The 27,070-nt window shown below is 43.4% G+C and overlaps 3 protein-coding genes across 8 annotated transcripts in view; 1 reads left to right on the plus strand and 2 right to left on the minus strand.

Annotated features, from left to right (window-relative positions):
- Positions 1–3,246, plus strand: part of GARRE1 (granule associated Rac and RHOG effector 1) — a 60,707-nt gene extending 57,461 nt beyond the window's left edge. For all 3 annotated transcript variants that reach the window (XM_071440221.1, XM_071440223.1, XM_071440222.1), the window contains exon 14: positions 199–3,246. In XM_071440221.1, coding sequence (XP_071296322.1) covers positions 199–525 — 327 coding nt within the window. In that variant the 3' untranslated portion in view covers positions 526–3,246. The remainder of the gene's footprint in view (positions 1–198) is intronic.
- A 720-nt stretch (positions 3,247–3,966) lies between these two features.
- SS18L2 (SS18 like 2) lies at positions 3,967–5,418 on the minus strand. Its single transcript, XM_071440228.1, has 3 exons — positions 5,273–5,418; positions 5,057–5,133; positions 3,967–4,519 (listed from the first exon to the last, which is right to left on the minus strand). Exons 1-3 carry the CDS (start codon positions 5,339–5,341, stop codon positions 4,432–4,434), a joined length of 234 nt encoding a protein of 77 aa, XP_071296329.1. The 5' UTR covers positions 5,342–5,418; the 3' UTR covers positions 3,967–4,431.
- Positions 5,419–5,455: 37 nt separating this feature from the next.
- Positions 5,456–25,371, minus strand: LSM14A (LSM14A mRNA processing body assembly factor). Of its 4 annotated transcripts, none has more exons than XM_071440225.1 (10): positions 25,001–25,371; positions 17,317–17,480; positions 15,124–15,256; positions 14,068–14,187; positions 12,177–12,353; positions 11,802–11,864; positions 11,033–11,212; positions 9,403–9,574; positions 8,344–8,572; positions 5,456–7,259 (listed from the first exon to the last, which is right to left on the minus strand). In XM_071440225.1, exons 1-10 carry the CDS (start codon positions 25,119–25,121, stop codon positions 7,236–7,238), a joined length of 1,383 nt encoding a protein of 460 aa, XP_071296326.1. In that variant the 5' UTR covers positions 25,122–25,371; the 3' UTR covers positions 5,456–7,235. The 4 variants fall into 4 exon arrangements, with proteins under 4 accessions (XP_071296326.1, XP_071296325.1, XP_071296327.1 ...); XM_071440224.1 differs by having other exon boundaries at positions 14,068–14,190; XM_071440226.1 differs by lacking the exon at positions 11,802–11,864 and having other exon boundaries at positions 14,068–14,190.
- Positions 25,372–27,070: the final 1,699 nt, after the last annotated feature.

The following is a 27,070-nucleotide window of genomic DNA, read 5'->3' on the forward strand; positions in this document are numbered from 1 at the left end:
TCTGAAACATGGAGTCAGATCCTTGTCTCTCCCCTCATCCCTGGGCCCCTGTGAACACGGTCACAGGCTTTCAAATATAAGCTAATCTTGTGACAATATTATCTCAAGGAGGTGATAAGGTGACACGTTCAGTATTGTCTCAAAGCAGCAGCGTTCTGTTGTTAAACCAAAGCACCCCAACCCATTTTGTTTTCTCAGGATAACAAGACCAAAACGTGGCCTCCCAAGGCCCCGTGGCAGCACACGTGCTCCGTGCCCAGCACGCTGCCCAGCCAGAGCACGTCCCTGTACCCCATGAGCAGCCCTGTCAGCCAGTGGAGTGACACCATGCAGATGCTGCAGTCGCCCCTGTGGGCCAGCGAGTGCGGCCCCGCCGCCGGCCTCTCCTCCAGCTTCGCCTACGCCCAGCAGCAGCAGCAGCAGCAGCAGTCCCAGCAGGCTTCCCAGCACAAACAGATCAACAAGGGCTTTAAATCCTTCCCAGTAAAGCACGAGCGCAGACCATCCTACCTGCACCAGTACTGACTGCTGCTCCTACTGGAACGTGCAGCACAGGGCCAAATGGAATGACATGACTTTGATTCACAGTGCTGTGCTGGCTATATCCTGTTTCTCTCTCGATGTGGGATTGAGGGGGTCTGGGGGAGATAGACAAACTCTTGGATTCTGAGTTACAGTGCTGGCCAATATGTTTGGTGTACATGAAACAGCCCAAAACTGTGATGTAGAAATGCTTTTAAAAATGTGTAATTGCCTTTACTTTCAAGACATTTTTTTTTTCTAAAAAGAACTGCTGAAGGACTACCATACAAGAAACACTGTATTTTATAGCTATTTTTCATATAGATTTATAGTTAAAACATCTTACTGAAACACATTGAATATGTTGAAGCAAATATATAGTGGTCACTTTGCTCAACACTGTTTGTGTTTAAATTTATAAAGGACAAGCTGTAGAACCTTTGTATTCTCCATTACAGCCTGTGGGCAGCTTTTTTACAATGAAGTGCAGCAGCGGCTTTTCCTGTGCTACACAAGCGAGTTCATTTGGGAACTGCTGCAGAAACAGTCACAAAACTGAGTTTTGTGGCAGTTTCCTTCCTGTAGGTGAAGATCAGCAGAAGCACTCAGCCTTGTGTCAACGTGACCTGAGCTGCTTGACATAGATGGCACCTGTGTGGACAGAGGGACCCTGGCTCTCACACACCTGTGTGGACAGAGGGACCCTGGTTCTCTCACACAGACGCTGTGTGGACAGAGGGACCCTGGTTCCAGACACCTCTGTGGACAGAGGGACCCTGGTTCTCTCACACATGTGTGGACAGAGGGACCCTGGTTCCAGACACCTCTGTGGACAGAGGGACCCTGGTTCTCTCACACATGTGTGGATGGACAGAGGGACCCTGGTTCTCTCACACATGTGTGGATGGACAGAGGGACCCTGGTTCTCTCACACATGTGTGGATGGACAGAGGGACTCTGGTTCTCTCACACATGTGTGGATGGACAGAGGGACCCTGGTTCTCTCACACATGTGTGGATGGACAGAGGGACTCTGGTTCCAGACACCTGTGTGGACAGAGGGACCCTGGCTCTCACACACCTGTGTGGATGGACAGAGGGACCCTATTCTCACACACCTGTGTGGACAGAGGGATCCTGGCTCTCACACACCTGTGTGGACAGAGGGATCCTGGCTCTCACACAGACCCTGTCCTATGGCTGCATTTGGCCACAGGCACTCTCCACAAGGTGCTCCTGCAGTGTGTGAAAGCAAAGCCTAAGAGACTACTTGCATTTATTTAAAGTCTTATTTCAGATGCTACAGTTGATTAAAAATTGTGAGCTGGCTCAGAAGATAGTAAAACTGAAATGTGGGGTAGCAGTTAGTTAAAAGAACATTATTTTTTTTAAAAGGATAAAGTAATTATTTGCAGTCAATATGTGCCATTAAGTGAACCTGTGGAATTAGGAATAATCTTCCAACCAAAGTGGATGGGGGTGAGTGACTGGTGCTTACCAATTCAAGAACAATGGTAAATATGTATACCTATCCCACTGTATATGAATTGAGATTACAGAAGATTCTTTATATAGTTAGAGCTTATTTAAATTTTCATATTTCATCTTTGAAAGAGTCTAAAAACCACAATATTTTCTGGTATAAGAGTTTTGACAGTATTAATCTTATTTTTGTATTTTTCTTAAGTCATATCATTCTAATATGTTAACTACTAGTAAAATGGGTTCTTAGTTCTAACTACATAATTTTTCAATGAAGATAAAGCACATTTTTTGGTTTTGGTTTTACAAACTAAGTACATCTATATCTGAAGATACCAAAAAAGAAATACATTATATATATATATATATATATATATATAAATAAAAAGTATACACAACACTAAAACTATTAAACATTTGGGTATTTAAAACCCATCCACCTTTTTTGTTTGTATGGTGACGGGCTCTATTTGCAGGCCCAGATTGTTACCTTTTGTGCTGTTTGAGGATGCCAATGTTGCCTGTATTTATGATATTGTCACCATGTTTTCTGAAACTTCATACTTACCATGTTTACAAAGATTTGTTTGCTGTACATAGACTTTTTACAGTAATGTGCTTTGCACAATCAGTGTGGCTTCTGTCTGTAAATTGTTAATGGTCTGTACTACTATAATTTTGAAAACCTTCCACTGAAAATGTTAGTGGTTATTTAACTTCATGAATGGTTTCGAGTTTCCTAAATCTTGTTGTTTAGATCTAATATTAAACCCCAAATTTGGTTGTACTTACTTGGTTATTCATACTAAGACCAAAATGGAAGTTAATGAAAACAACTTAATTTTGAACTTTTTTTCTAACAAGTGCCAAAATGATTGCTCTAGTTTTTGCAGTTTATTCATAATTACAAATGCTGGCAAGTTTCTGGACCTACATAAGTGAATTGTGAACACAAAGAAAGTTTGTCTGCATTTTGACCACGTGGGTGCTACTCTGTCCTTTGCTTCCGATTGTTCTGAACACTGGTAATTTTAAGAATTGTTGCACTTGGCAAATGAGTCTTGCCCTTAAACTTCACTTACACTGCCAAGTGCAAGGGTTTGGTGCTTAGTTAACTTACCCTTATTGCAGTGCTTCTTGTGAATAGCTAATGCTTCTGAACTGGAACTGTACAGTTTGTATTTTAAAGCTTCTGTAAAAGTAAACTATTTGCTTTATTAAAGATATACATTTAATAGGTCATACCTGTTTAAAATATGCACCTTGCTGAAAATGAGCAGCACCTTAAACTGTAACTTCGGTTTGTAAACAAAGATCTTATTACATTAACATGGGATTATTTAACAGTTTGAAAATTGTCAACTGCCTACTTACTGACTCTATCATATAAAAATGAACTTTATGCACAGTCCAATCTTTAAAGGTGCTTTCTCAGGTGGTGTCACAGAAGAATGTGGTACAGACAATGCTTCAGCAGGGGCTTTGAACCGGTAGTGCAGGTAAACATTGCCAAAATCATGATACTCACATTTTTAGGAATCAGAGTCAGTAACTTTGATGGTAGCAAGCCAAAACTTAAATCTGTCCCCTCCCTGCTGTGACCAAGGCTATTAGGTTAGTATGTGTTAACTGTGGCACTGGAATGCCTATGCAGGGGGTGCAAAACTTTCTTCCTTACTGGATAGGAGCACGCATGCATGCAGCTGGCCAGCAGTGCTGACAGTACCCAGGAAACACACGAACCCGTTCTGATTATGCAAGAACTGACTTGTTCACAGAGCATTTCAGGCACAGAGGAAAAGCCTTAATAAACTTGGGCAAAAGCTTGGTTTCTCCCTTAGACATAATTTCTGAGTGGTGTGGCAATCCTACCAGTCCTAGGAAAGTTAACATTTCTGTTTGACTAAATCACGGAGCAGCTCTTTTGCTAATGTATTCTACTAATTCAGAATATACTGCAACTTACAAAGAACATATTTAGTTTATTTAGCACAATTGTTCTGATACAGGATACAAGAGTTTACTGCTTTTATATATGGAACACATGCCCAACTTTGTCATGTTGGAGGTAGGAGTCACCTAGAGTAACATTTCCCTTGTCATTATAGAATCTGACTCATGAAATGGGCTCTGCTTCCCATAGTGCTGTCTTGACAACCAGGCTATTCCCAGAAGTACACTGAATTGAGTTTTTCAGAGGGAAAAAGGAATGTGATAATTATCATTCTTAAGCTGTGTTAGTTACAGTAACAGGGGAAAAGCTGGCCTAATACTACACTGAAAACTACATTGACATTTTAAATACAGAAGTACAGATCATTTTTTACCTGCTTTTTTCAAACCCACACCTTCTTGGTTTTCAAAGCAGGACTCTAAACTATTTCTACAGCCTCTGAAAGCAGCACTGCTCACGTCCAGGTATTGCTGTCAGTCTACAGGCTTCTGCGTCCTGGGCGGGGTGGCATCAGCAATTGTAGCTAAATAAATGAGGTTCCTGTGCAGGATATGCTGGTACCTGTGAGAGGAGGAAACACAGGATCTGGGAGAGGTTCTTTTCTAGACAACTACCCATACTTGCACTCCTGTACTCTAATCAGTATTTGCAGTTAGGGAAAAAGAAAGCAAACTAGAATAATAAATCAGGGGAAAATTAGTGTTCTTCTCATTCTGAAGCCCGCTGTAAGGCACTGAGCTGCACTCGGTAGCCGAGCATGTGCTACTGCCCAGCTTCGATGGGAAGGAGGGCACTGAGCTGGCAGCCCGACAGCCGCAGAACGCAGCGGAGCGGGAGTTCAGAGCTGCCTGCCGGGCGGGTCTGAGCAGCCGCACCCTCCCCGCAGGGGCCGGAGGAGCAGAGCGGGCCCAGGAGCACTGGGCAAACACCCTGACCAAGGCGGCGGGGACCATCCGTGCTTAATACGTCTCTGAAAATGATTCTGGGGAAACCCCTTCGTGAGCCCAGCCGCGTTTTCCTCGTGGCGGCCGGAAAGCTCCAGGAGGAGCCCACAGCTGGCCCCCCGCGCTCCGCCCTGCCCGCCCGTCGGTCACTCACTGCACGCAGTCGGTGGCGCGGCCCTTGTTCTGGTACTCCACGATGCACCGGATCAGCTGGTCGTTCTCCTCCAGCAGCTGCGGCACAGACACCGTCACCGCCCGCCCCGGCCGGCTCTGCCCCAGGCGGCCCGGAAGGGCTCGCTCTCGGCCCAGCCCCGGCCCCGGCCCCGGCCCCGGCCCAGCCCCGGCCCCGGCCCAGCCCCGTGTCGCTCACCCGCTGCAGCGTGTCCTGGTTCACCTCGGCCGCCCCGCGCAGCCGTTCGGGCACGAACGCCACGGACATGGCGGCTGCGGCTGAGGGGATCCCGGCCCCGCCCCCGGGCCGCGCACGCGCCGCCGCCGGCGGGAGCGCCCGAGCCCCGCCCCGCCCGCCCCGCGCAACAAAGGAGCGCCGCCGTGCCGCTTGTACTGAACAGTTTATTCTGGTTTAAAATAAAAAAACAGAAAGCCTGGGCGGGCCGGCCGGGCCGATGCAGGGTTTATTTACCCCCGGCCGCGGCTCCCGGCCCGGGTATTTACAGCTGGAACACCTCAGACAGTAAAGAGTTATTGCAACAGGACAGCACTTGCCTCTACGGTCAAAAATCTCAACAGGTGTTCAGAATCGTGACTTGTGGATCCCAAAAGGCAGTTGTTAAACATGCAAAAACATTACTAAACAATATTATCTAACTTCTACGGCTGTCAAATACTTGACCTTAATAAGGAAACCAATTACAAAATACTTCCTTGTAGTGCTATACAAAAGTTATAAAATTAAGATTCTATCAACCACTTTTAAATATTCCAATTTTTCAACAGTGCAGTTTTTCACGTCTTTATCACCACTGAACATTCTGAAGTAAAAAAAAATAAATCAGCAAATTAGATCAAAGTGATGTAATCTTTGGATCCCTTTATTCCTGTGGCCTTCATATACATACACAGACACAAATGACCAGGTTTCTATTTCAGCATATCAGAAAGTTGCAACTAGTTATCCAGAATTGGCAAAAAGTCCGTACTGTCATTTGTGACTTCGTGGTCTTAGAACCAGAGTCTCAATGTCTCCAAGCTACGGTCTATCAAAATGCAAACAACTTCAAACACTAAGAATTCTTTAAATTGCTCATGTCTACAGGTATTACAACAAAGTTAACGTTTCAAGAATTGACAATGGAGACAGACTTTTATCCCAGGCATTCCAGGAGAATCACCAACTCGTGTGCCTGGTCCATTATTAAAAAAAGTTAATATTTCTCACTAAGTAAAATTAATTGCAAATCTTGACATATGAAAATTCCTTTTCTCCTTTTTTTGAAAATATCTCCTTAACTTGGTCAAATCCTGTGATATACCAGAAACTACAAAATCAAATTCTTGCAAGAGCAGTGAAGCGTGTATCCAGTTTTGTGTAATGGAAGAACATTTTCAAAACTTCATTATAGTCCAAATATAAAATCAAACATTTAAGCTTGAAAAGCTGCTAAAGAAAAAGAAACCCAACTAATTCAGTGTTCTTCAGCATATCAACTTTCTGCAATAACAGTATGTTTACCGACTTAAAAATGTTTATTCTTTAAAAAATTAGTTGCTTTTTATACAGCTATACAAAGTTTGTAATGTTTCTTTGGCAATGGGATATAATGGAATTTTACAACTATATAAAAACTTTCCTTTGCCTAAGAAACAGTATTTACTGTGTGTACATATCTGACTGACAAAGCAAGTTTTCTACTGTCCAGCACCCTAGTTGATACAAGAACAACTACCTCAAAAGGGATTTTACAGGATTTCCAAAAAACAACCTTCGGTGGGTCAAAACACTCACAGTATCGACGGCCTTCTGCATACCATTGTCCTTACAACTTGAAGCAATTATCAAATACAGTTTAGTAATAAGAAAAATCCTTTCAGTGATGAAAAAATACTTAAAACTCCATCGAAGTACTGCTTATAATTAACTATACATAAGAAATTACTTATCCTTCTGTCTCAAATATATTTAATGCTTACTGTTTTCAAAGATGGCCATTTCTCAAAAGTAACTGCATTACACCCCTTTGAAATTAAATAGTTAAATCCCAGTGCTGGTGACAAGTATACAGCAAATTAACTTCATTCTTTGCAGAGATCAAAACTAATTCTCTGATTCAAGAAGATCTAGACGTTCACCTGGTTTGCAGCTTTCTTGTAGACTACGCAGCAACTTTGTTGTCTTTCTAGAGGGAACAAAAGCACAGCGTTAAAATTCATTTTGCAAAACAAACCCTACAAACTCATCAGGGCAACAGCCCTGGGGGCAGCTGTGCTGTGCTGGCCATTGCCCATGTCCTGCAGCAGAAAGGAGACCTCCAGAGGAGATCAGGCTGGTGAAAGCCCCTCAGGCTGGCACTGAGCAGGGCAGCTCATCACTCCCAATACCAAGCACAGCACAGATCCTCAGCCCTTACACCACCTCCTACTCAACTGGACAGCAGCAAAACTCTCGTTCAGAAATTCAAATTGCTGATCTTCAACCCCTCATTTCCATTCACATTCAGCTACCCAAAGTTTCTTTAAGTGATAGGATGAACTGTTGAAAACTAATCAAGGAACAGCTAAGGGATGTTTCTCTCACCACAGAGAGAAATGTGCTGTGATGTAACCTCCCATTTTTTTCAATAAAAAAATAAAATTTCTATTAAAAAAATCAGATATTCTTGTTTGCAAAACTCTAACTGCTCATGCAATAAAGTAGCAGAAGTTGGTGTTCTGTCCCAGTCAAAACTCCAAAAGCCTAGTTTTATCTGAACTTATCTGGATAGCAGTCTGATTCTAACCACTACACCAGTCTGTAAGACTTGTGCCAACTCATTCACAAAGAATTCCAAAGTTTGTTGCACAATGGAAGCAAGTTAAATTATTCCCTCTCATCCTTTATACTTTAAAATATAAATGATGAAAGGGAATAATTTAACTTGCTTAACATAAATATAAAACTTGGAAAAATGCTTGCAATTTTCACCTCTAACACTTGCATTCAATCTGTAGAACTTTTTTTCCCCTTCTTTTTCTTCTCCTCCCCAATACCAGCTATCAAATAGCTACTCGGGGGCATGTGACAGAAAGCAACCTTTACTTTTGGCTATTGATAGTAAAACGATGCCATGTGACTAAAATTTCCGCAGTAACGGCCTTTCAGAAAAGTAGCTCAGAGCCCCTGCACGGCAGTTCTAGCTCAACATCAATCTAGACTCAGGAGATGGCGAGCGCTCCTTTCCCAGAGCAGCGGGCTGGGGCAGAGGAACAAGAAGAGCACTTTACCCTATACTCGAAGTCGGCGAACTCCCGGCCTCCACGGCCCCCTCGGAATCCGCCGCGGAAGCCGCGGGGGGCGGGGAAGGTGCCCCTGGCGCCGCCCCGGCCCCGGCCCCCTCGGAAGCCGATGACGCCCCTGCCCCTGTAGCCGCCGCGGCCGCGGTTGGGGCGCAGGGGGATGCCGAAGGTCTCGGCGTTCAGCCGCCGCTCCTCGGCCCAGGTGGGTCGCCGCTCCCTGCAGCACAGAACCAACAGGGATTGCTGGGAACGCTCGGGAAGGGAGGGAGAGGTGCCCTCCGAGAGGGTGCAAAACCACACATGAATCACACGGTAAAGCTGCACAGTATCCCTTCCACAAGAACCCAGGGGTGTGCCGCAGTTCACTGGGCTCATCGAGAAGGAATATGGTGCAGAGTCATGAATTAGATATTAATTAACTCTAAGAGTTTGCCATATTGAAAAGCACACCCTGCATCCTCTGCAGGCAGTATCATTTGAAGCAAGAAGCAGGCTGCAGTTACAGATGTTATTTTATCTGGCTGTGATACAACCAGCAACGCCCCCTCCTGCAAGTCAAAACAGGTCAGCAATCCACATCATCGTGTCTAATAAAAAGGCAGCAGCAAAGATAAGCTTGAATTTGCCTGAAATGCTATCTGTCCATTTGAACAACACTACAGGCCGAGACAGTTATGTAATCTGCTTAGAAACCATTACCAAAGCAGGGTCATAATTGATTTAACTAAAGTGTTAATTTAGCAGCAAAGCAAAACAAACAACCCCCTCCACATCTTAGTAAACCTGGAAAGGAGATTCTAGAGCCTGTGCATTAAGTTCTTAAAGCATGGCCCTAAAACATGTTAAAATACCTTCCCATGACCATATTGCACTTGCCCACAAAGAAAGTTTGCACTTCTTATTCCTGTTTTATTTTTGCCAGCTGCATGTGGAAATAAGCTCTAATCACCTTTGGCTCAGAGTTGATTGCAGTGAGTAGCACTGACAGTAGCTCATGACATAAACATGCATTAAGCAGACTAACAAGCTTCTCCTTGCAGGCCATACCTATTGTCATCACAGGAAATGTTATCAAAGAAGGATTTGGTTTTGTCATAGTAGCAATTGGGTCCAAGTGGATCTTCCTCATCAGCATTCCCTTCGCTATTTTGGGTATCAACACCTGAGTCACCTTTGTCTTCTCCATTTACAGGCTTCTCTGGTTTCTCAAGTTTATCTTCTGGAAAATAAAAAGTAAACAGAAGCCTAAAAAAACCAGCCTAAAATAACTGTTAAGTTATTCCCAGTCAGACAAGAACTATATTGCATGCTACAAAAATAATTTAATGTGGAAATCAAACAACTTAACATGTAAATTAGGATGTATTGCTGTCTGGAGGTTTCTATGCTTCCTGTGGGTTTAGTTACCAGAAAACCCTGCAGCAGAACAGATTTGACACCCATCTATTTTCTCCCCTCTTCAGCTACCTCCTTCCTGGCCTCAAGAGCCTCATTCAGTGAACCCTCCTAAAAGCCATCCCATGGTTTTGTTCATCCCCTTTGTCCTTCTCCTTTGCCTTCTGGTTTTGCTGCCTCTCCTCTGAGAAGCAGGGCCAGCACTCTAACTTTGTGATGTATTTATTTCCTAATAATGCCTCAAGTTCAACTCACTGTTTTAATCAGCACTGGAAACAAAGCTGATAGTTCAACATCAACAGCTGTTGCTATCTTCAAATCTCATTCCTAAATGTCTACAGCTTAAATCTCACAATGCTGTGCATGAACTTCAGATAACCAGCTCAACCTTTCCACACCACACACAAGAACTACCACACTCCAAACATTTCTATAGCTACTTATGGTTAGCATTCCCTTTTCTCTTTATCATTCTGAAAAAACAGTATCAACAGCAAACCATCAACTGATTGAGAAATGATCCAGAAAAACAGGTGAGCACCACAGGACAGATCTTAAGGGACTCAACTGGTGCTTTTACTCTACATTGAAATCTGACCATTTATTCCCACCCCTTGTTTCCCAGCCTCTAGCCAATCATTCACTGAAACAGGGAACTCACTGTATTAACCTGCAACAATTTTGTCCAAAAATAGCAGCAGCAGTGTAACAAACAGGTGGCTGGTCACAAGAGAATGAGGTAATCAAAACAGAAGCCTGCTAGAAAACCAGTGCTGGCAGCGTGGTTTCTAACTACTCCTGTGCTCCTCTGGGAAAGGATAAAAGCAAGGAAATGCCAGAAACTTTCAAACAAACTCTCCTACGTACTACAATGAAGTTCTGATCCCAGACTCCTTTGCTTTTGGTCTATAATTGACATTGTAATTTTGGTCTAATAATTGAAACCTAAAACATGGATTTTTTTTTATTGCATCCTTTCCAGGATTTTAAAGTCATGAATGTTATTGGGACTTCTGGTTAAGTAATCTGCATTTTTAACAGAGACTTATTAGAACTTCACAGATTATATCTACTAGTTAAAATTTGTTAAAAACTCAGTGACCCAAGCATTTAATTAACATATTACTTCGGTTTACTTATTAATTGGTTTTTAAATTTATTTTTTAATGACTGCAAGCAAGACTTAATACTAAATGCCTTTTAAAAGTTGTTCTCCAAGGTAGGATCAAAACAGCAAGACACAGTTTTTCCATGCTCAAATCTAAAGCAAAAATTGTTTTACCTTTTAATTTAAGTTTATTATGAAACTCTCTATCAATTTCCTCCTTATTGAACTGTGCATTTGCACTTTCAAAGTCAAAGTCCTTCTCAAACTTCATTGGCCCATCCCTCCTGATACCAAATCTTCCTCGGCCCCCTCTGTGACCTCCGCGGCCTCTCCGTACTGCAGGTGCACCTGGAACTGAAAAGAGGGAAATTCTGTTGGGTTTTGCTTTGTGGATTGGCTTTTTCTGAGGATGGTGGAGGGTGTTTTGTGTTTTGGTTTGATTTCTAATTCCTGGGCTAACAGGCTGGGACTTCAGAAGTGCAAGAAGAGAATGCCTGTTGTTTGAAGTCCCATCAGAGCAGCTTGTAATTTGTAAATTCACTTACAGTAACGATGAAAGTGACACAGAAGGCATAACAATACTAAATTTGTGTGTTAAAGACTCTCTAGAAGTCATTAAAAGCTTTTGGAAAACAAGTTAAAATATTAGTGGCTTTTCAATCAAGTATATTTCTACAAAGGCTTTTATTTCATGCTATTATGTTTATAACTCTGTGATGTAAACATGTACTTGATTCATATTTTTGTTTAAATTGATTGCTTAGTATAAAACAAGAAAATATTTTTCTCTTTAATGTTGACTTCATTTGCTTGTATTTTTCTGGCTCAATGCAAAGTTGTTACCCTCTCAAAGCAAAATGTGAAAGAATTTATGTATTTTAGCAAATTTAAAAAAAGTATTGGTCTGAAAGCAATGATAGCTATTTCTCAAAACATGATTTACCAATTTGTCGTTTGTTTTCATTTCTGAGTTCATTTTCTGATCTTGAAACCTTGTGTGCTTCAGCTAAAGTTGGAAATAAAAACATGATTTGTTTATCCAATTAGGTATTTTTGATCATACTTTTGTATATATAGTTCCGATTTAAAAAAAAAATCCAAACCTATAAATGTAAATCACATGTTTAAATCATAAAAGAAAAAAAAGTAATTTAGAATATATGCTTAAATTTAAAAAGAAATATGTATCTAATGCAGGTCTCTGCTGGCCAGCCTACCAGCAGCAGACAGCAGGAAAATTCCTATGTACAACCCTTTAAAGGAGCACTTTGTATGTGTATGGAAGGAATGAAGCTGGATGAAAAGTGTCCAAAGCTACCTCGTCTGTGCTCTTGGCTCTCTAGGGATTTTTGGCTTGCAGACACCAAAGGTCTGGTTTGTACAGGACTCCTCCTCCCAACTGGTGCTGGAGTGGGCAGGTGGGCTGAAGCTGTTTGTACAGCTTGTTCCATGGTGGGGCTCCTTCTCAAATGGTCCATCTGAGGGCTTGAACGACCTGGGGAAAACAAAACCAAACCAAACCCCACAGGGTTATCTCTCATCTACAGAGGTGACTTACTGGAGTTACTGCTCTCAGCCAATCTAGACTGACAGGTTTATCTGCCTTAGCACTTAAGGCAGCTGTGTCCAAAAAAAAATAAATTCTGCACCATCAGATCCACTAATTCAGAATAAAGGATGTTTAGGAATACCCCTTCCCTTAGTCAATAATGAAATAATAGGTAGGACACCCAACCCCTACCAACCTATTCCTGATGTACATTTAGCTGTGGAATCAAACTTTGGCATTGATTGGAGGTAAAAATGCTCCTTCTGCCTTCCTGGGATGCCAAGTGGGAAGGGGCTGCCCAAAGGCAGCTGTGATGCAGCTCAGGCACTGCTGCAGGATCCCTGCCCACACAAGGACAGTGCCAGGGGCTGGGCTCAGAGCAGGGAAGGAGCTGGGGGAGCTGCCCCACACTGCCCTGCTCACACAGGGGCTGCAGGCAGAAGCACCCTCAGCATGGAGCCACTGACCCAGCCAGACAAGCTTACAGCATCAAATAGGTACATTTAATCATTAGAATAATTAGAATTAGACTCAAGTCCCAGTAAGGGAGAGAACAAGGCTCTATCTGTCTCATTACAAACCAAAAGGAAAAGAAACAATAAACCAAACCATGAAGAAAACAATAAATCCAACCATACCACACTTGCAATTGACAAAGATGAAAAATATTTCTAAAAGCAAACACTCAGAGCAAAGCACAGGAAATGTTGTGGCAGAATGTATGTTCAGCATGTCCACAAATGGGGCAGGCTTGAACTGCAGAAAACCAAACTTCTGTTTCAACAGAGAAATGCTCAGCATACTTTTGCCCCTTGCATTCATCCAACAAAGTAGAACCTATTTTTGGCAAAATTTTAGAAACACTCCTAACGGGTATACAAACCTCAGCTGGAATTTTGGGGAAATAAACTTTGCTGTAAGTGTTTTGCCTTTTAATATGATTGCATAATTTAAAAACAGCATTAGAAATATATCTTGGCACACACTTTGACAGCAAGGAAGAGTGGAAGAGCAGGAAATAATGGGGTTTGGGTTTTCAAGGAGCAATGTTAACAACATCTGCATGAAGGTAAGGGTGAAGGTGTTCAATGTTCAGTTTCCTTTTTCTTTGCCATTCAAATATCATCCAGAATCTCATTTTTTCCAATATTACATAAACTATCCATACAGTTCCTGTTAATATTAAGCTGATTTAAAAGTCATGTCACCACCTCTTAATCAGGTCTGCTGTTAGTATCATCATGTAACTATGCATGAACAGAAGAACTACAGTTAGGAATAAAGATTTTAAAATTTTAAGCTGAAGGACTTCCCATTTCACTCAGTATGAAGTATCTGCAGTTCTGCCATGTTATTAACAAAACTAAATTCTGAATTTCCACAAGTATCTGTTTGCTGACACTATTTCACTTAATTAAGCCCAGCTTCTCAGTACAGGTGCTTTAAGGGTAACAATAAATGTGTTACTGCCTGCAGCACTGCAGGATGTAGAGAAAACACATTTAAAGAGCAAACCAAAGGCTCTCACAGTGTCTCCTGGGTTTAATACCAAGTGCTTTCATGAGAAAATTCAGCTGTTTGGTTGGCATTTCTGGCAACCACAAAATCACATGGACACAACTTGTCAAAAAAAAATTGGAGTCACTAAAGAAGACTTTACCTTGAGACATCTGCGTTTTTAGTGATCTTGCATCTGTTGTAAATGCAGAACCAACTGCAGTGCTTTGGGACATGCTAGCACTGCCTGAAGAGTCTGTTCCAAAAGATGTTAAAGAACCTCCTGCTTTGAAAGAAATAATATAGTTGTAAAATCTGGTTTAGACTTTTTTTAAACTAGCACTAAATGATTAGTGAAGCTTTCTTAAGCTTTACTAAGTTATTCTAGACTACATGTAAGTCTGCCCTTCCCATGCACTTTTAGTTTAATCTAACAGATGTATGCACATAGGCTGGTAAGACTAATATCTTGATTTTTCAATCTAAAATGAAAAACAAAAGAGCACTTCTAACTTCACCATCACAAGTATTAACAAAACAGTCATCTTATGGAGCCATCCATGTTATTGGTATACATTTCCACTTAAGATTCTTTCAGCAAAAATGTAACTGTCACATATTGTTAATTGATATCAAATTATGGCCAATTCTACAGCCATTCTTTTGCATGGCTAACATTTTCAGGAGTAACACTGCTGCCAGAACAGTTATGAGACTCTAAGTTCCTTTGAGAAAAGCTAAACTGTGAAATAGACTCTCAGGGAAGAAGGAAAGTTGATTGTGAGTCTCAGAGAGAACATGCAGTCTACAGGAGCACCTAGCCCTTGCAGCTCACAAATACTTCCAGCATCTATTTCCCAGCCAGCCAACACCTCAGGAACAGCTGGGGGATTGCACTGCCACGTGGTGGCTGAATAATCCCAATCCTTAGTTAAGGCACACAGCACGTGGTGAACCCAGCAGCTATAGGGCCTCTCTGGAGGGGCTGCCTCTCCCCCTTGTGAAATACCATGAATGCTGGTCCCCCCTCTGAGATAGGTGTTCAGTTCTCAACCATAATTATTTTAAGATGCAGACTACAAAGACCTCTCTACTTTCAAGCTAAACTGCAGAACTAACAGAGCTGGAAGGCTTTGATGAAACTCTAGGCAGTGGCTGCTGTCTGTGCACCCAGGGAGCCTCAGTGGCAGGAAAGCCCAGAGAAGCAAAGTGAACCTACCAACTCCCACGGCGCCGAACTGCTGGCCCACCAGCGGGCTGGGGCTGAACTGGCTGTACGCAGGCATCCTGCCAAAGGGACCGTAGGAGCCCACGGACTGGAATGAGGACGTGGTCGAGGATCCTAGTGAGGACTAAAGGCAGAACACACCACACACTAGCAAAAATCCATATTTACACCAAAATTAGGAAATAGTTCTGTGAGGCAAGACATGGAGAAACTCTAATAAAAACATTTTCACAAGTATGTACAGCTTAGAGACATGTGGAAACAGTAACACAAAATTTTGCAATCTTTTCCCTATAACCTCAGACACTCTCTTGTCCAACACACACATATAAACTTTGTTGGCAAATTTAGGAAGTGTCCTGTCTTTTTCCTTGAAGTTTCAAACCCCACAGGTACAATAAGACACCCAGGCATACTGGAGGAGGCTGGGGTTATCACTGTTATTGGGGTTCACAGTAATGCAACTTCACCACACTTGACTACAACTGACAGAGGGACTTGCACCAAATTTAATAAAAGTCAGTGGAGAAATGCAAGGGCACATCATAAGGAAGTTCACAAGAATTTTATCCTACAGAATAGATAAAGCAGAAGAATTTTATTACATGGGATTATCGACCTTCATTTGAAGCAAGAGATTTCCTCTTGCTCTCAGGGACGACTTTTAAGATACTCCCTAAGTACAACCAAAAAAGCCAACAAATTTCTGAGAAAACTATTATCAGTCTGTTTAGTACAAAATGACAGATGAATCAAATCTGAAGGCTTCAAGTTGTAAGCTGCTTTCCCCTCAGAAACCAAGTATTCACTATTCAAACAACTGCCTTATAGTATGAAGCCTGTTTGAAAACATAGCTAGATGAAACACTTTAAAGTCACAGTTAGCAAAAAATGTTGAACATTAAAACAAAAATAAAACTAACAAGCAAAAAAAAGCCACTAATTATCTGGAGATATTTCATCATCTACTCCATTTGATTTATACCACATCTGATCTTCCCAAGAACTATGTGTCCTAAGCCAAGTCCCTTTCAAAAAAGGCATCAAGACCTACATAACATCATTAGTTGCTTTTGAAAAGACAGCAGCTTTGGTATGTAGTGCAGTGTGCTAGAGCTGGATTTCAACCCTCATTTTCACAGTTAAAGACTGAAAGGAGAAGATCTTTCCAGAGCTCTTTCCACTGGGTTGTGAACGTTCCAGTGACAAACACTGTCGGGTCCGTCTGTCTGTCTGTGCCCCGACACGGGTAGGGTGGTTCTTGGGTGGATGCATTTCTAAGGATGAGTCTGGACTCTTCAGCTTTTCCATCTTCAGATTGTTCATTGTTTCTTATCTACAAAATTTTCTGTCTGCCCAACAGAGGTCTGACCTGCAAGGCAGCCAAGGGCACTCTGACCACCCACGGGGCGGTCATGTCCTTTTATACTAAAATCTACGTACACAATATTTACCTTTATTTTCCAATACAATTACACTCTTCCTTGACAGCAAGGAAGAGTGGAAGAGCAGGAAATAATGGGGTTTGGGTTTTTAAGGAGCAATGTTAACAACATCTGCATGAAGGTAAGGGTGAAGGTGTTCAATGCTCAGTTTCCTTTTTCTTTGCCATTCAAATATCATCCAGAATCTCATTTTTCCAATATTATATAAACTATCCATACAGTTCCTGTTAATATTAAGCTGATTTAAAAGTCATGTCACCACCTCTTAATCAGGCCTGCTGTTAGTATCATCATGTAACTATGCATGAACAGAAGAACTACAGTTAGGAATAAATACATGTTGGCAAGTGCACCTTCACCATAAACCAATCCCCAAGTGCCAACATCACCACAGGAGATGGAGGACAAGAAGAAGAAAGAAGAAGGACGAGACACGCCCTGATCCCTCCATCTTGTCTCCATAACCCCCCTGTACCAAAAACCTTAAAGTTTGTATTTCACCCTCTAAATGTGTCCCTTTTACACCCTTCACTCTAAAGTGATTCTCATGTCCTCAAACTCCTGTCACTTCTGTGGATGGATCAAAATCAAGCCACCAAGCACTCTTGGCAACATTCCAGGATTTCCAAGACCCCCAAGGGTTCTCCTGGCATCTCTGGACATCAGGAATGATGTGCTGAGATCCCACAAAACACCTGAACTTTTAAACTCTCAGCTTTCCCCCTCTGCTGTGACTCACCTGGACAATGGCAGGGTCCTGGGGCAAGGAGCACTGAGGTTTGGGTGGCTCACACACAGTCAGGTCCTTGATGTCACTGCCACGGAATATGATGTACTCGAAGACCTCATCGCGGGGCGGGATGGGTCTGTCCGTCGGTCTGTCCTCCGTACCAAAGGAGCGAACTGCAGATTGGCAAGGGAGACAGAGAGTGAAACATCCCGTGTTCAACAAAAGGCTTTAAATATACTGCAGAGACCAACAGCTTCAAATGAAAGGGATAAAATTTCATTGAGAAAAAGCCTTTACTGAATAGGCATCATATTCTTTATCAACTCTCCTCAGACAAACATGTCATTGAAGCTAAAACATCTGAGTTAAAACCCAAGCCAAAAGACTGAGACATCACTTATGCTATTAATTACATTGAATATTTCAAATGTTTGGTGAGGGGAAGGGGAAGCAGCAAGGCAGGTTTTTTTGGCTGTTAAGTCAATCCTATGAATCAAGAAATAAATGAGTTTACATACTTCATATTCTGCATTTGCAAAACAGGAAAAATATGCTAATACTACTAAAATCTGGAATATTAAGAATTATCAAATGTGAATTCCTCAAGAGATCCAAAATTAAATAAAAGAACAAGAATTCTGTGGTATGTATATACAATTTTCCCTAAGCAAAATGCATTCTTCTTGCTGGTGTAAGGTTCATATGATGTCATATGATCTCTGCCAAATTAAGCAAGCTCACTGGGGCATAACCATCTTCCTAGTGTGCACTACAGCAAGACATGAAATTCCTTGTATGAATTCCAGCAGCTTTCTGAGTGCACAGCAATGAAGCAATGAAGCTCTTCCTTTTGCACCACGTGTAATCACCAGCACTGTACATGGACACCATCACTTTGCTGTCACTGCCCTCTCAGAAACTTTTCCCCAGCCTTAGACTGCCAGCCCTGGGTGAGTATCAAATGAAACAAACAAATAACTGAAGAAGAGAATTGTCTCTGAGGGTTAGTTGTGTAAGCAAAAACTAAACAATGGACTGAAACCAGAGAGGGGAAAAAACAAACCCCCAAAATCATGACAGTCCCATTCAGTCACAATCTTATTAACTTGTAGCAGCTTAACAATCCCTCATGACTGCTTTTGCTCCAGCCTTCTAGAAAGTGCTTGTTTGCTTTGCAAGGTACAGGTTATGCTGAGAAAAAAAAAAAATCTGTATTTTGCTTTAATTTAGCAGAATTAGATTTCCCTCCATTTTCAGATGCATCAACATTTTGGAGACATCATTAGGCACTTATTTGCAGCCATAGAACCATTAGTCTTTTCTTTTCAAGAAAAGCAGAGTCTCCTGTAGAGATGTATAAAGTGATACTGAGTCATTTCTCAGGCTGCACCAGCCATCTTCCATCACTGTTGCTTCTTGTGATACTGCATAAACAGAGCTTAACATCAGGTATTCAAATCTTTTTAAGAAGCATAATTCAGGGGTAAAGAGATCATGCCCACACTACAAAGAAAAACATCATTAAGTAGTTACAATGACTTTGTTCATGTATCATCAGTGAGCTGACTTGCATGATCTTTTCAGTTTCTGTGCATCTGAAAGTCTGCTCTGAATGCAGTGTGAGCACTGTAAAAAGGCACACACTGTTCAGTTCATGGCAGTCCTTGTTAGAAAAGGAATCTGGCTTCTTCTCCTTTACAGAAAAACGTGTCTGGAGCTTAAGAATTCACAGAAATGAACTCAAAGTAATGCACAGAGGCTTAATAACATTATCAGTGGGTCATGTGCATTCCTGGGTCAGTTCATCCCATTGCTTTTTATTCACCAAGCTTTTCTATTTCACTATCCTGACCATGATCTACCCTCACTTTCTGGCCATCTGATACCCTATTTATCAGCTAACTAATAAATTCTCTTGGACTTCCTTTCCATCATTTGACCTGCTGCCTTGGTAAGTAAAACCAAAGTTGATTTTGTACTGCTTCACACTGAAATGTTTTCTCTAGTAGCCATTTTGTCCACAAAAGTGCACAAAAATGGCCAGAGTGTGATCAGTTAGTTACCAAAGGATTTTCCTTTCTAGCTAAAGTGAAGAAACCGCTCTACAGAAACACCACAGAGAAAGGGTGCTAAGTTGGAGGGTTGGACCTTGCCTTTACATGGAAATAAAAATCTGATGAACTGTGGAAGAAATATGTTTGGAAAGTACTTCTCTTAAGGCAGAGCTACACTACACAGGTAAGTATTTCAATATTAATTATTTTTAAATGTCCCATGACACATACAGGAACAGTTCTAACACCCTTTAGAACTGTTATTTCAGTTACATAACAATTACCTTTCTCCATTCTAAACCAATTAAAAAAGGGAACCACCAGACTTTCATCTACTGACATGCTGAAAGGAGTAAAGGGATTTCAGTTATGTTAAAAAAATGTCTTTTTCCACACCATGAAATCACCATAACATCAAAAGGAAGTCTTTCAGTGCCAAAATTTAGAATTCATCTTTAAGAGATTGAAGTGTCTATGCAGCTAACTCAAGACCCTGATAGGGTTGCCAATGGTTTATCAATAAAATACATCAAATGCTATGCTCAATATTGCTACTAAAAGTTTGACTCTTCCTTTGCTTCTCCCCTGCCCCAAATCAAACTGGTTTGATCACAGCCTTCTACAAAATATAAACCCAATTTCATCCAATGAAGATGTGCTCTGCTGGAGAGGGGTAAGCAAACCCCCCTGATTTGCAGCTCAGACTCGCTCTCTCCCCACAAGCATCCAAAATAAGCACTCCAAGTGCAGCTTCCTTTGAAAACAGGAACCAGAACTGTGTGTGTGGTGATCTTAAGAAGGGCTGCCTGAGGAGCCCACCCCAGTCAGGTCCTCCAGAGTAGTGTTAAGGAGCTGAAAGTTACTTTTTGTGTATTGCAAAGGCATACCTACCTGTACAGTTTGTATTTTCCTTGCTTAGATTAGGATTTAACACAATCTGAGCTCATTAGAGTAAGAAGTCTAATATTAGAAGTGGCCAGAATAGCAGGATTTTACAAAGAAATAGCTTTTCCCATGTTTTCTCATACTCAGAAATACTCAGTTGCCAGAGTATCAAAAGCACAAGGTACTGGAGCAGCAGCAGCAGGCTTAGAGCCCTGTCCAGCTCTGACTCTTGGGGAATTTCCTCAGACTATCTCCTTCCTCCAGACCAAGGTGCAGTAGTTCACATATAGCAAAATACTGAAGAGGGAGAGGAGATTAAAATAAGCACAAAAAGATTGTCTTGTGAAAGACAATCTTACAACTGCAGGAAATTTAATTAATTTTACCTTGTCTACTTCAGGATTGTTTTTTCTGTTATTTTTGAAAGAGCTAAAGTGGCTTAAGGACTTGCAAACAAAAGGACAAGCAGTACACATTAAAAGCAAACTTATTTTTTGTCAGTGTAAATATACACAAGTCAGTAGCTAGCTAAAATAACTCTCTTGAGCCTATTAATCTATATACTTGTGCCCAAGTGAGCAAAGTTTTGTACAGATTTTGACTGTGATATTACAGTATATTTTAATGTATATTACCATATTATACTACAGTAGCATTCAATGGCCACACTGCAACTTTCCCTGTCATTAGTCAGTATAGATATTACTTGTTGATTAACACAGGGAATCTGAGCAGAAGTGAAGGCATTGGCTCTGCCCCCAAAGGTGGATTCCTGCTAGAGGCAGTTCAGGCTGTGCACAGCAGTGCCTCTCTCCTCTCCCCGGGAGCAAACACACACACACACAGAGGCACCAGGAGGAGCACGGCCGCTGAAAGGAGAGCACCACAGGTGAACATTGCAGTCATTGCAGCTGCCTCCTCTCCCTCCAGTGCAGCCGTGCTCTGCTGCCTGCACACAGCAGCTCCTTCCCCAGACAATGACCTCAGCCTGCATTCCCTCGCTCGCAGGGAGATGGAGCAGGCTTTGACAAGAGGAATTTTTCTGCTGTGACATACTGTGCCCAAGTTTGGTTTGGCACACAGGCCCTAACCTTCAAGACATGCAAGGAGCATGTTACTTAACTGACTAAAAAATACACTCCTAAAAACTGATAGAAATGTAACCCTTCCCTTTCCTGCTCCCACCCCTGAATAAGCTCAAGCTCAGGATTTCAACTTTCCTCTGTCTGCATTTCTGAGACTTTCACCTGCATTAACTCTGTAGAAGTCTGAAAGGGAAGTTTTCCTTTGGATGGGTCATTATACCATGGACAACACTATCACAGATGGTTGAACATTCCAGAAGTTGAACTACTTCTTAAAATTACCAAAAGCTGTTTCATTAGTATCTATCAATTACCATGGTCCCAACTGCAACTGTCAGTGGAGCAGGAGTTGCTAAGTGAGAACTGATGCATTATAGCAGAGACAATATATAATTCTGGTTCTTATACTCACATACCTAAGGATTTCCTGCTGTTGAAGGAACAAAGCTTTTTCTGACACAATATGGTTGTTCTTACACAGCATTAAAAACAACTCTCTCTATATCAGTGCCTTGACATAGAAAAGCATTATGTATAACTGATATGAAAGATCACATCTCCTTGTCAGTGCCACAACATTTAAGATCAAGCACTGTTAGAATTCTGTAAATGCCCCAGGTAGGGCAGCAATCATTTTCCAGCAAGAAAACTAACCATAGCTTGCAAACTCCTCTTAAATTGCTTGGGCTTAATGATGTTTTAAAAATTAATAACCGATTTTTAAAAAACTAAGTGTTAACTAGAACCATGAACTAGAAGGACATTTCCAGTTATTTTGAGGCTTGACAATAGGAGTGAGTGGGTTTTGGTTCCAGACACTGTCTCTGAAAAGCTGCTGATCCAAAGAGAACATATGCACCAATAACATTTGGGAACCTCAAATGTCTGCACAGCTTGCAGTGTTTGGGATGCACTGTGGATGGGGTTTCCCCTGTTATTTAAATAACACTTACACACTCTGTGAGAGGATGCATCACTTCACCTTGTCAGACTCCAGCTTAGGTTAAAAATGCTATGCTCAATATTTTATAGTTCCTCTCCTTCTCTAGCTGTGAGATAGAGGCCACAAGTTTAGCTCAGTGAACAGATCCCCAGGATGTAAACAAAATGCTGATTAGAGAACAAGAGCAGATTGCCCCTGGTAAGGAAGGACTACAGCCTGTGCCGGCAGCCCAAAAACTCATTTCTGTCTGAAACCTCGACAATTTCGGACAATTGAAGGCATGCCATGAACACAACTTCATGAGATTAATCTCTGACTGCTTCAGCCCACACAAATCCTACAGTTGGGCAAATCTGTAGTTATTCAGGAACAGACTCTAGCTCTGCTTTTGCACTTGATGTCACCATTTCAGAACCTCAGTTAGAATATGAATAATGCTAAGGTGCCCTGTATTCAATTCAGGGAACAGTCATGTCACACACACCTCACAGCTCAGCAACTGAAAGCATCAAATCTTTTGGGGGTTTATGTTGTGTCTCTCTCTGGCAAAAAGAAAAGACATTTGTGGTCAAGATTCACAGTAAACAGTTCTAGCCTGACTTCTGGACTCAGCACAAGAAGAAGAGGTAACTATCAGCTGATCAACACATTTACAGCTAGAGTACAAGTTCTGCTTCTTTCCCAAACAGAGCTGGCCAATAACTGAGCACTCCTGCCCCCCTCCATACACACTGCCACATACATTCAGTGGCTGAGCCTGCAGAAAGCTGAATTCTCTGGAGTGGAGCATTCTGCTGATGAGCACAGAGAATGCTCCACACTCTAACACGGTGTTAGCAGCTCCACATTCATCTCGAGATTTTTGGTTCCAGGTGGCCTAGAAATACTGGTTTATTCTCTTCTGAATCATAACACTATTACAAAATACACATTCTTCAGCTAACTCAGCCAAGTTTTATTCAAGTAAATTCAGTGGTTTAGATTTACATTTCTGATGAGAGCTAGGAGAAGAAAGTAGATCAGACTTGTAACTGTAGTTTGATCTATCTTAAATATGCACACTTTGGCAGATACACCACAACATGACTTAACCACTCTTGAGAAGTCATGAAAAATTGCCTTGGTCAGCACTAAATCAGTCTAATTTTGGACAAGACTATCACAAGGTCCTCAAGGATAGGATTCTTTTTCTATGTGCTTTTGTACAAACCTTAACAATCACAGCATGCGACTGGAATTTCTGAACATTTATTTTTAATCACAATATCCAGCTTTTACTTGTATAAACCAAAACCAGCTGTCCTTTCAAAGTAGATAATGCAACTCCAGCCAGGCAATTTAACCTAAAGGCAGCTTTAGAAATAAGCAAAAATCACACAGTGAAAGCTAACTCTGCCCCAAAAGCGAAATGTGCAAGCCTGGGACCAAACCCACCGTAAGGTGTTTGAAAGCCCACGCATCGCAATTTACAAAACAAAGTAACTTATTTCTTAAACAATAACGGGGGGAGGTGTTGCTTGCGAGGAGGGAAGGCCTTAAAGTGACACAGCGCACAAACAGAAATTACCACAAAGGGCAGCGAGAGCGAACACACTCGCGGTATGCACCAGCACCAGCGCAGCTGTGCAGAACGGAGCGGACCGGCGCTGAGCCTCTGCTATGGGCCACGAACCGAGCTCTGGAACCCTCTCTGTCCCAAATATTTCATTTACAAGCACTCAGTTTTCCTCTTCCCTAATGGCTGCATGGACTTTCTGCTTTTACATATGAATTTAGATTACTTAGCAAGACTTCACAGATGCAAGAAGTGTAAAGGAAAAAAATGCTGAGTGTTGCAAAATCTATTATAAAGAGGTTATTAAAAGTTCTGACTTAATGTTTTACCTTGAGAATTAATTACCATGCATGAGAAGCACTGGAGTCCTTCGGACGCCCAGTTTCAAAAATTCTCTTTTTTGGCCCCAACTCTCTTCTCAGTAAACCTGACTTTCTAACTTTCTTATACATTCACAAAGATCTCTTCTCTTTCTCGATATAAAAATGTGTGTTTGTATATATATATATATATATCTCTTGTGGCCGATAACATTCTCGTGCCATTTCGGACTCCACTGTGCCATACACCTCCAAAATTAACAGCTTACGTTCAGCTTTTGTCGGTAATCCAGCACTCAGGATTCCCTTCAGACCCGAGCTGTCTGCCGTCCTAAGATGCAGAGCAACCCAGTCACAAACGGCCCTATACCCTGTAGGTCTGGAATTCTTAGCCATGCAAAGAAAACCTCCTTCTAGCCTCCCCCTCCTACTCCTTTTCACGCACTAGCTCCGGACCGCTTTCACCGCCACGGGTTTCATACTCGCACTCTACTGGGAACAGCTCCGAGCAGCCCCCGGCACGGAGCCGCTGCCGGCTCCTCTCGCCGAGGGTCCCTTCCCGGAGCGGGGGGAACGGGGGAGCGGGGCCTCGCAGCGCCGCCGCTCTCACGCCAGACCCTCTCTCGCCTCCACCTCCCCCGCGGGACGAGGCGGGCTCTGACCGAGCTCCGCCGGGCCCCCGCAGGCCGAGCCCGCCCGCCGGCCCCCCCCCAGCGCCCGGCCAGCGCCGCGGCTCCGGCTCCTGGGCCGATCCCGGTGCCGCGGCCTCGATCCCGTCCCGCGGCCGCGCTCCCCGAGCGCCCCTCCCCGAGCGCCGCCGGGCCCGCTCCTCCGGCCGGCCGCGTCCTTACCCTTGGCCAGCGCCACCGTGGAGTTCTCGGTGTCGATGGTGTACAGGATCCCCTCATAGCGGATCTCAGCCTTGGAGATGAGGCTGATCTTGCTCCCGATGTAGGGCGTCCCCCCACTCATGGCGCTGCTTCTCGGTCAGGGACACCCCTTCGCCGCTGCCGAGGGCTCCTTAAGCTAGGCACAAGTAGCCAAGCAACCCCGCCCCTGAGTCGTAGTAGACGCTGTCCTCCCGTCGCTCCGAGCCGCCGCTCTCCACTCAGCGGAACCCCCGGCACAGCCCTCAGCGGAGCGCTCAGCACGGCCCGCGCCCCGCGGCTCCCAACATGGCCGCCGCCTTCATCTTCCCTCACAGCGCCCCCCCCCGCCCGGCCCGCCAGGTGCATGCCGGGAGCGCGGCTACTCTCGCGAGAGCTGCGGGCGCAGACGCTGACTTGGGGGCGGGAACGTCGCGGACCGGCGTCGGCGTCCCGCGCGCGATGGCGGGAGTGGAGCTTCGGCACCTCCCGGTCCAGCTCGGCTCTGCCCGGTCCCGTTCGGCACCTCCCGGCCCAGCTCGGCTCTGTCCGGCTCTGTCCGGCACCTCCCGGCCCAGTTCGGCTCTGTCCGGCCCAGCTCGGCGCCGCCCGGCCCTGTCCGGCCCGGCAGCCCCCAGCGCTCCCGGCCGGCGGTCCGGTGTCGTCGCCGGGCAGGTGACAACAGCTTCAGTGGTTTTGGGGTTTTGGGGTGTTTGAGGGGCCCGGTCGCTGAACGGGAAATCCTGGGGACCCCGTGGGCAGGGGGAGCGCAGGAGCAGGGGGGTGACATCGGTTCTGTCTCACCGGGATTCCCTTTTACTGTGCTGAGAGTCACATCCTGCAGCCAGCACTGAGCAACACAGTTGTTGATGAAATCTTGACCAAAGTGTGGGACTAACCCTGAAAAAACACCCTTTTAATACAAGCAAACACACACAAACGCCTCATGATGTTGTGATTGCGCTTGATTTGTGCACTTTAAATAAAAATCACAAATGAGGCTTCTGTGGGAGGCCACGACACCGACTGAGCCCCCTGGAACACACCACAACTAACACCAGCCTCTGAAAAGTGGCTTAGCTTTGGTTTCAGCAAGTGGACATTATCACATTGCAAAGATTCCCCAAGTGTTCTGTTCAGAAAAGGCCTTGAAATGCAATATCAAGTCAGACTTTCCAGAAGGGCCTGCAGGTGCCTAAGCAGGAGCCAGGCTGGGCTCCTGGAGGTTTGTGCCCCAGCTGAGCTGGCTGTAAAGCTCCCAGGAGGAGTGGAGTGCCCAGGGAGCTTTACTGGAACTGCTCCCAGCATGTCCTGACCCACCTGAAAGATGGTGAAGCAAAGTGTAAATGACTGGATAGACCCTATTGAGTCTGTGAGACACCACTGTTGAAAATCTGCATTTGTAATTACTCAAAGTAAAGCTCCTGTTTAGAGAAATAACAAATATTCTGTTACAAGGAAAGGGGCTGGTCTGTGGCTGACTCCCAATCTCTGTTGGAGGAGGTGGAGAGGCTTGAAACAGTGTAGAGCATCAGCTACAGCCTGTGTTACACGGATTTCCTGAAGGGAAGGGAAGGGAAAGAGGAAAGGAAAAAGAAAGGGGAAGGGAAGGGAAGGGAAGGGAAGGGAAGGGAAGGGAAGGGAAGGGAAGGGAAGGGAAGGGAAGGGAAGGGAAGGGAAGGAAAGGAAAGGAAAGGAAAGGAAAGGAAAGGAAAGGAAAGGAAAGGAAAGGAAAGGAAAGGAAAGGAAAGGAAAGGAGAGAAAGGAAGGAAATTCTGCTGTACATCTTCCTAAGACTTCTCTCATCTCCCTCTCAAAACTGGAGTTGGTTTTTGTGGAAACACCCAGTTTAATGCCACAGTATTAGAAAAATGGACACTAAAATTTATTTCATAGTCAGGACTAGTTGCAGAACCATATGTCTACTTTCCATGCTACATTTATAGAATTAGGGTTCCAAGATCATGTAGATGGAAGAGGAAATAGAAATGGAACACATTTTGAGCTTGGAACACAATAGATGAGCATTTCAGAACAGAAATCAAATGGAAAACT

This window comes from Agelaius tricolor, unplaced genomic scaffold (assembly GCF_023055355.1).
Source record: "Agelaius tricolor isolate 1412-34295 unplaced genomic scaffold, bAgeTri1.0.p SCAF_15, whole genome shotgun sequence".
Lineage (NCBI taxonomy): Eukaryota > Metazoa > Chordata > Aves > Passeriformes > Icteridae > Agelaius > Agelaius tricolor.

Coding starts and splice junctions, on each gene's coding strand:
- LSM14A (XM_071440224.1), bottom strand. CDS start 25,121: ATGAGTGGGGGGACGCCCTACATCGGGAGCAAGATCAGCCTCATCTCC. Junction 11,865..12,176: donor GAGCCAAGAGCACAGACGAG/GTAGCTTTGGAC, acceptor TTCCAACTTTAG/CTGAAGCACACAAGGTTTCA. Junction 11,213..11,801: donor TGAAAACAAACGACAAATTG/GTAAATCATGTT, acceptor CCCTCTTTTCAG/TTCCAGGTGCACCTGCAGTA.
- SS18L2 (XM_071440228.1), bottom strand. CDS start 5,341: ATGTCCGTGGCGTTCGTGCCCGAACGGCTGCGCGGGGCGGCCGAGGTG. Junction 5,134..5,272: donor ACCAGGACACGCTGCAGCGG/GTGAGCGACACG, acceptor TCTGTGCCGCAG/CTGCTGGAGGAGAACGACCA. Junction 4,520..5,056: donor CGCGCCACCGACTGCGTGCA/GTGAGTGACCGA, acceptor CTCCTCTCACAG/GTACCAGCATATCCTGCACA.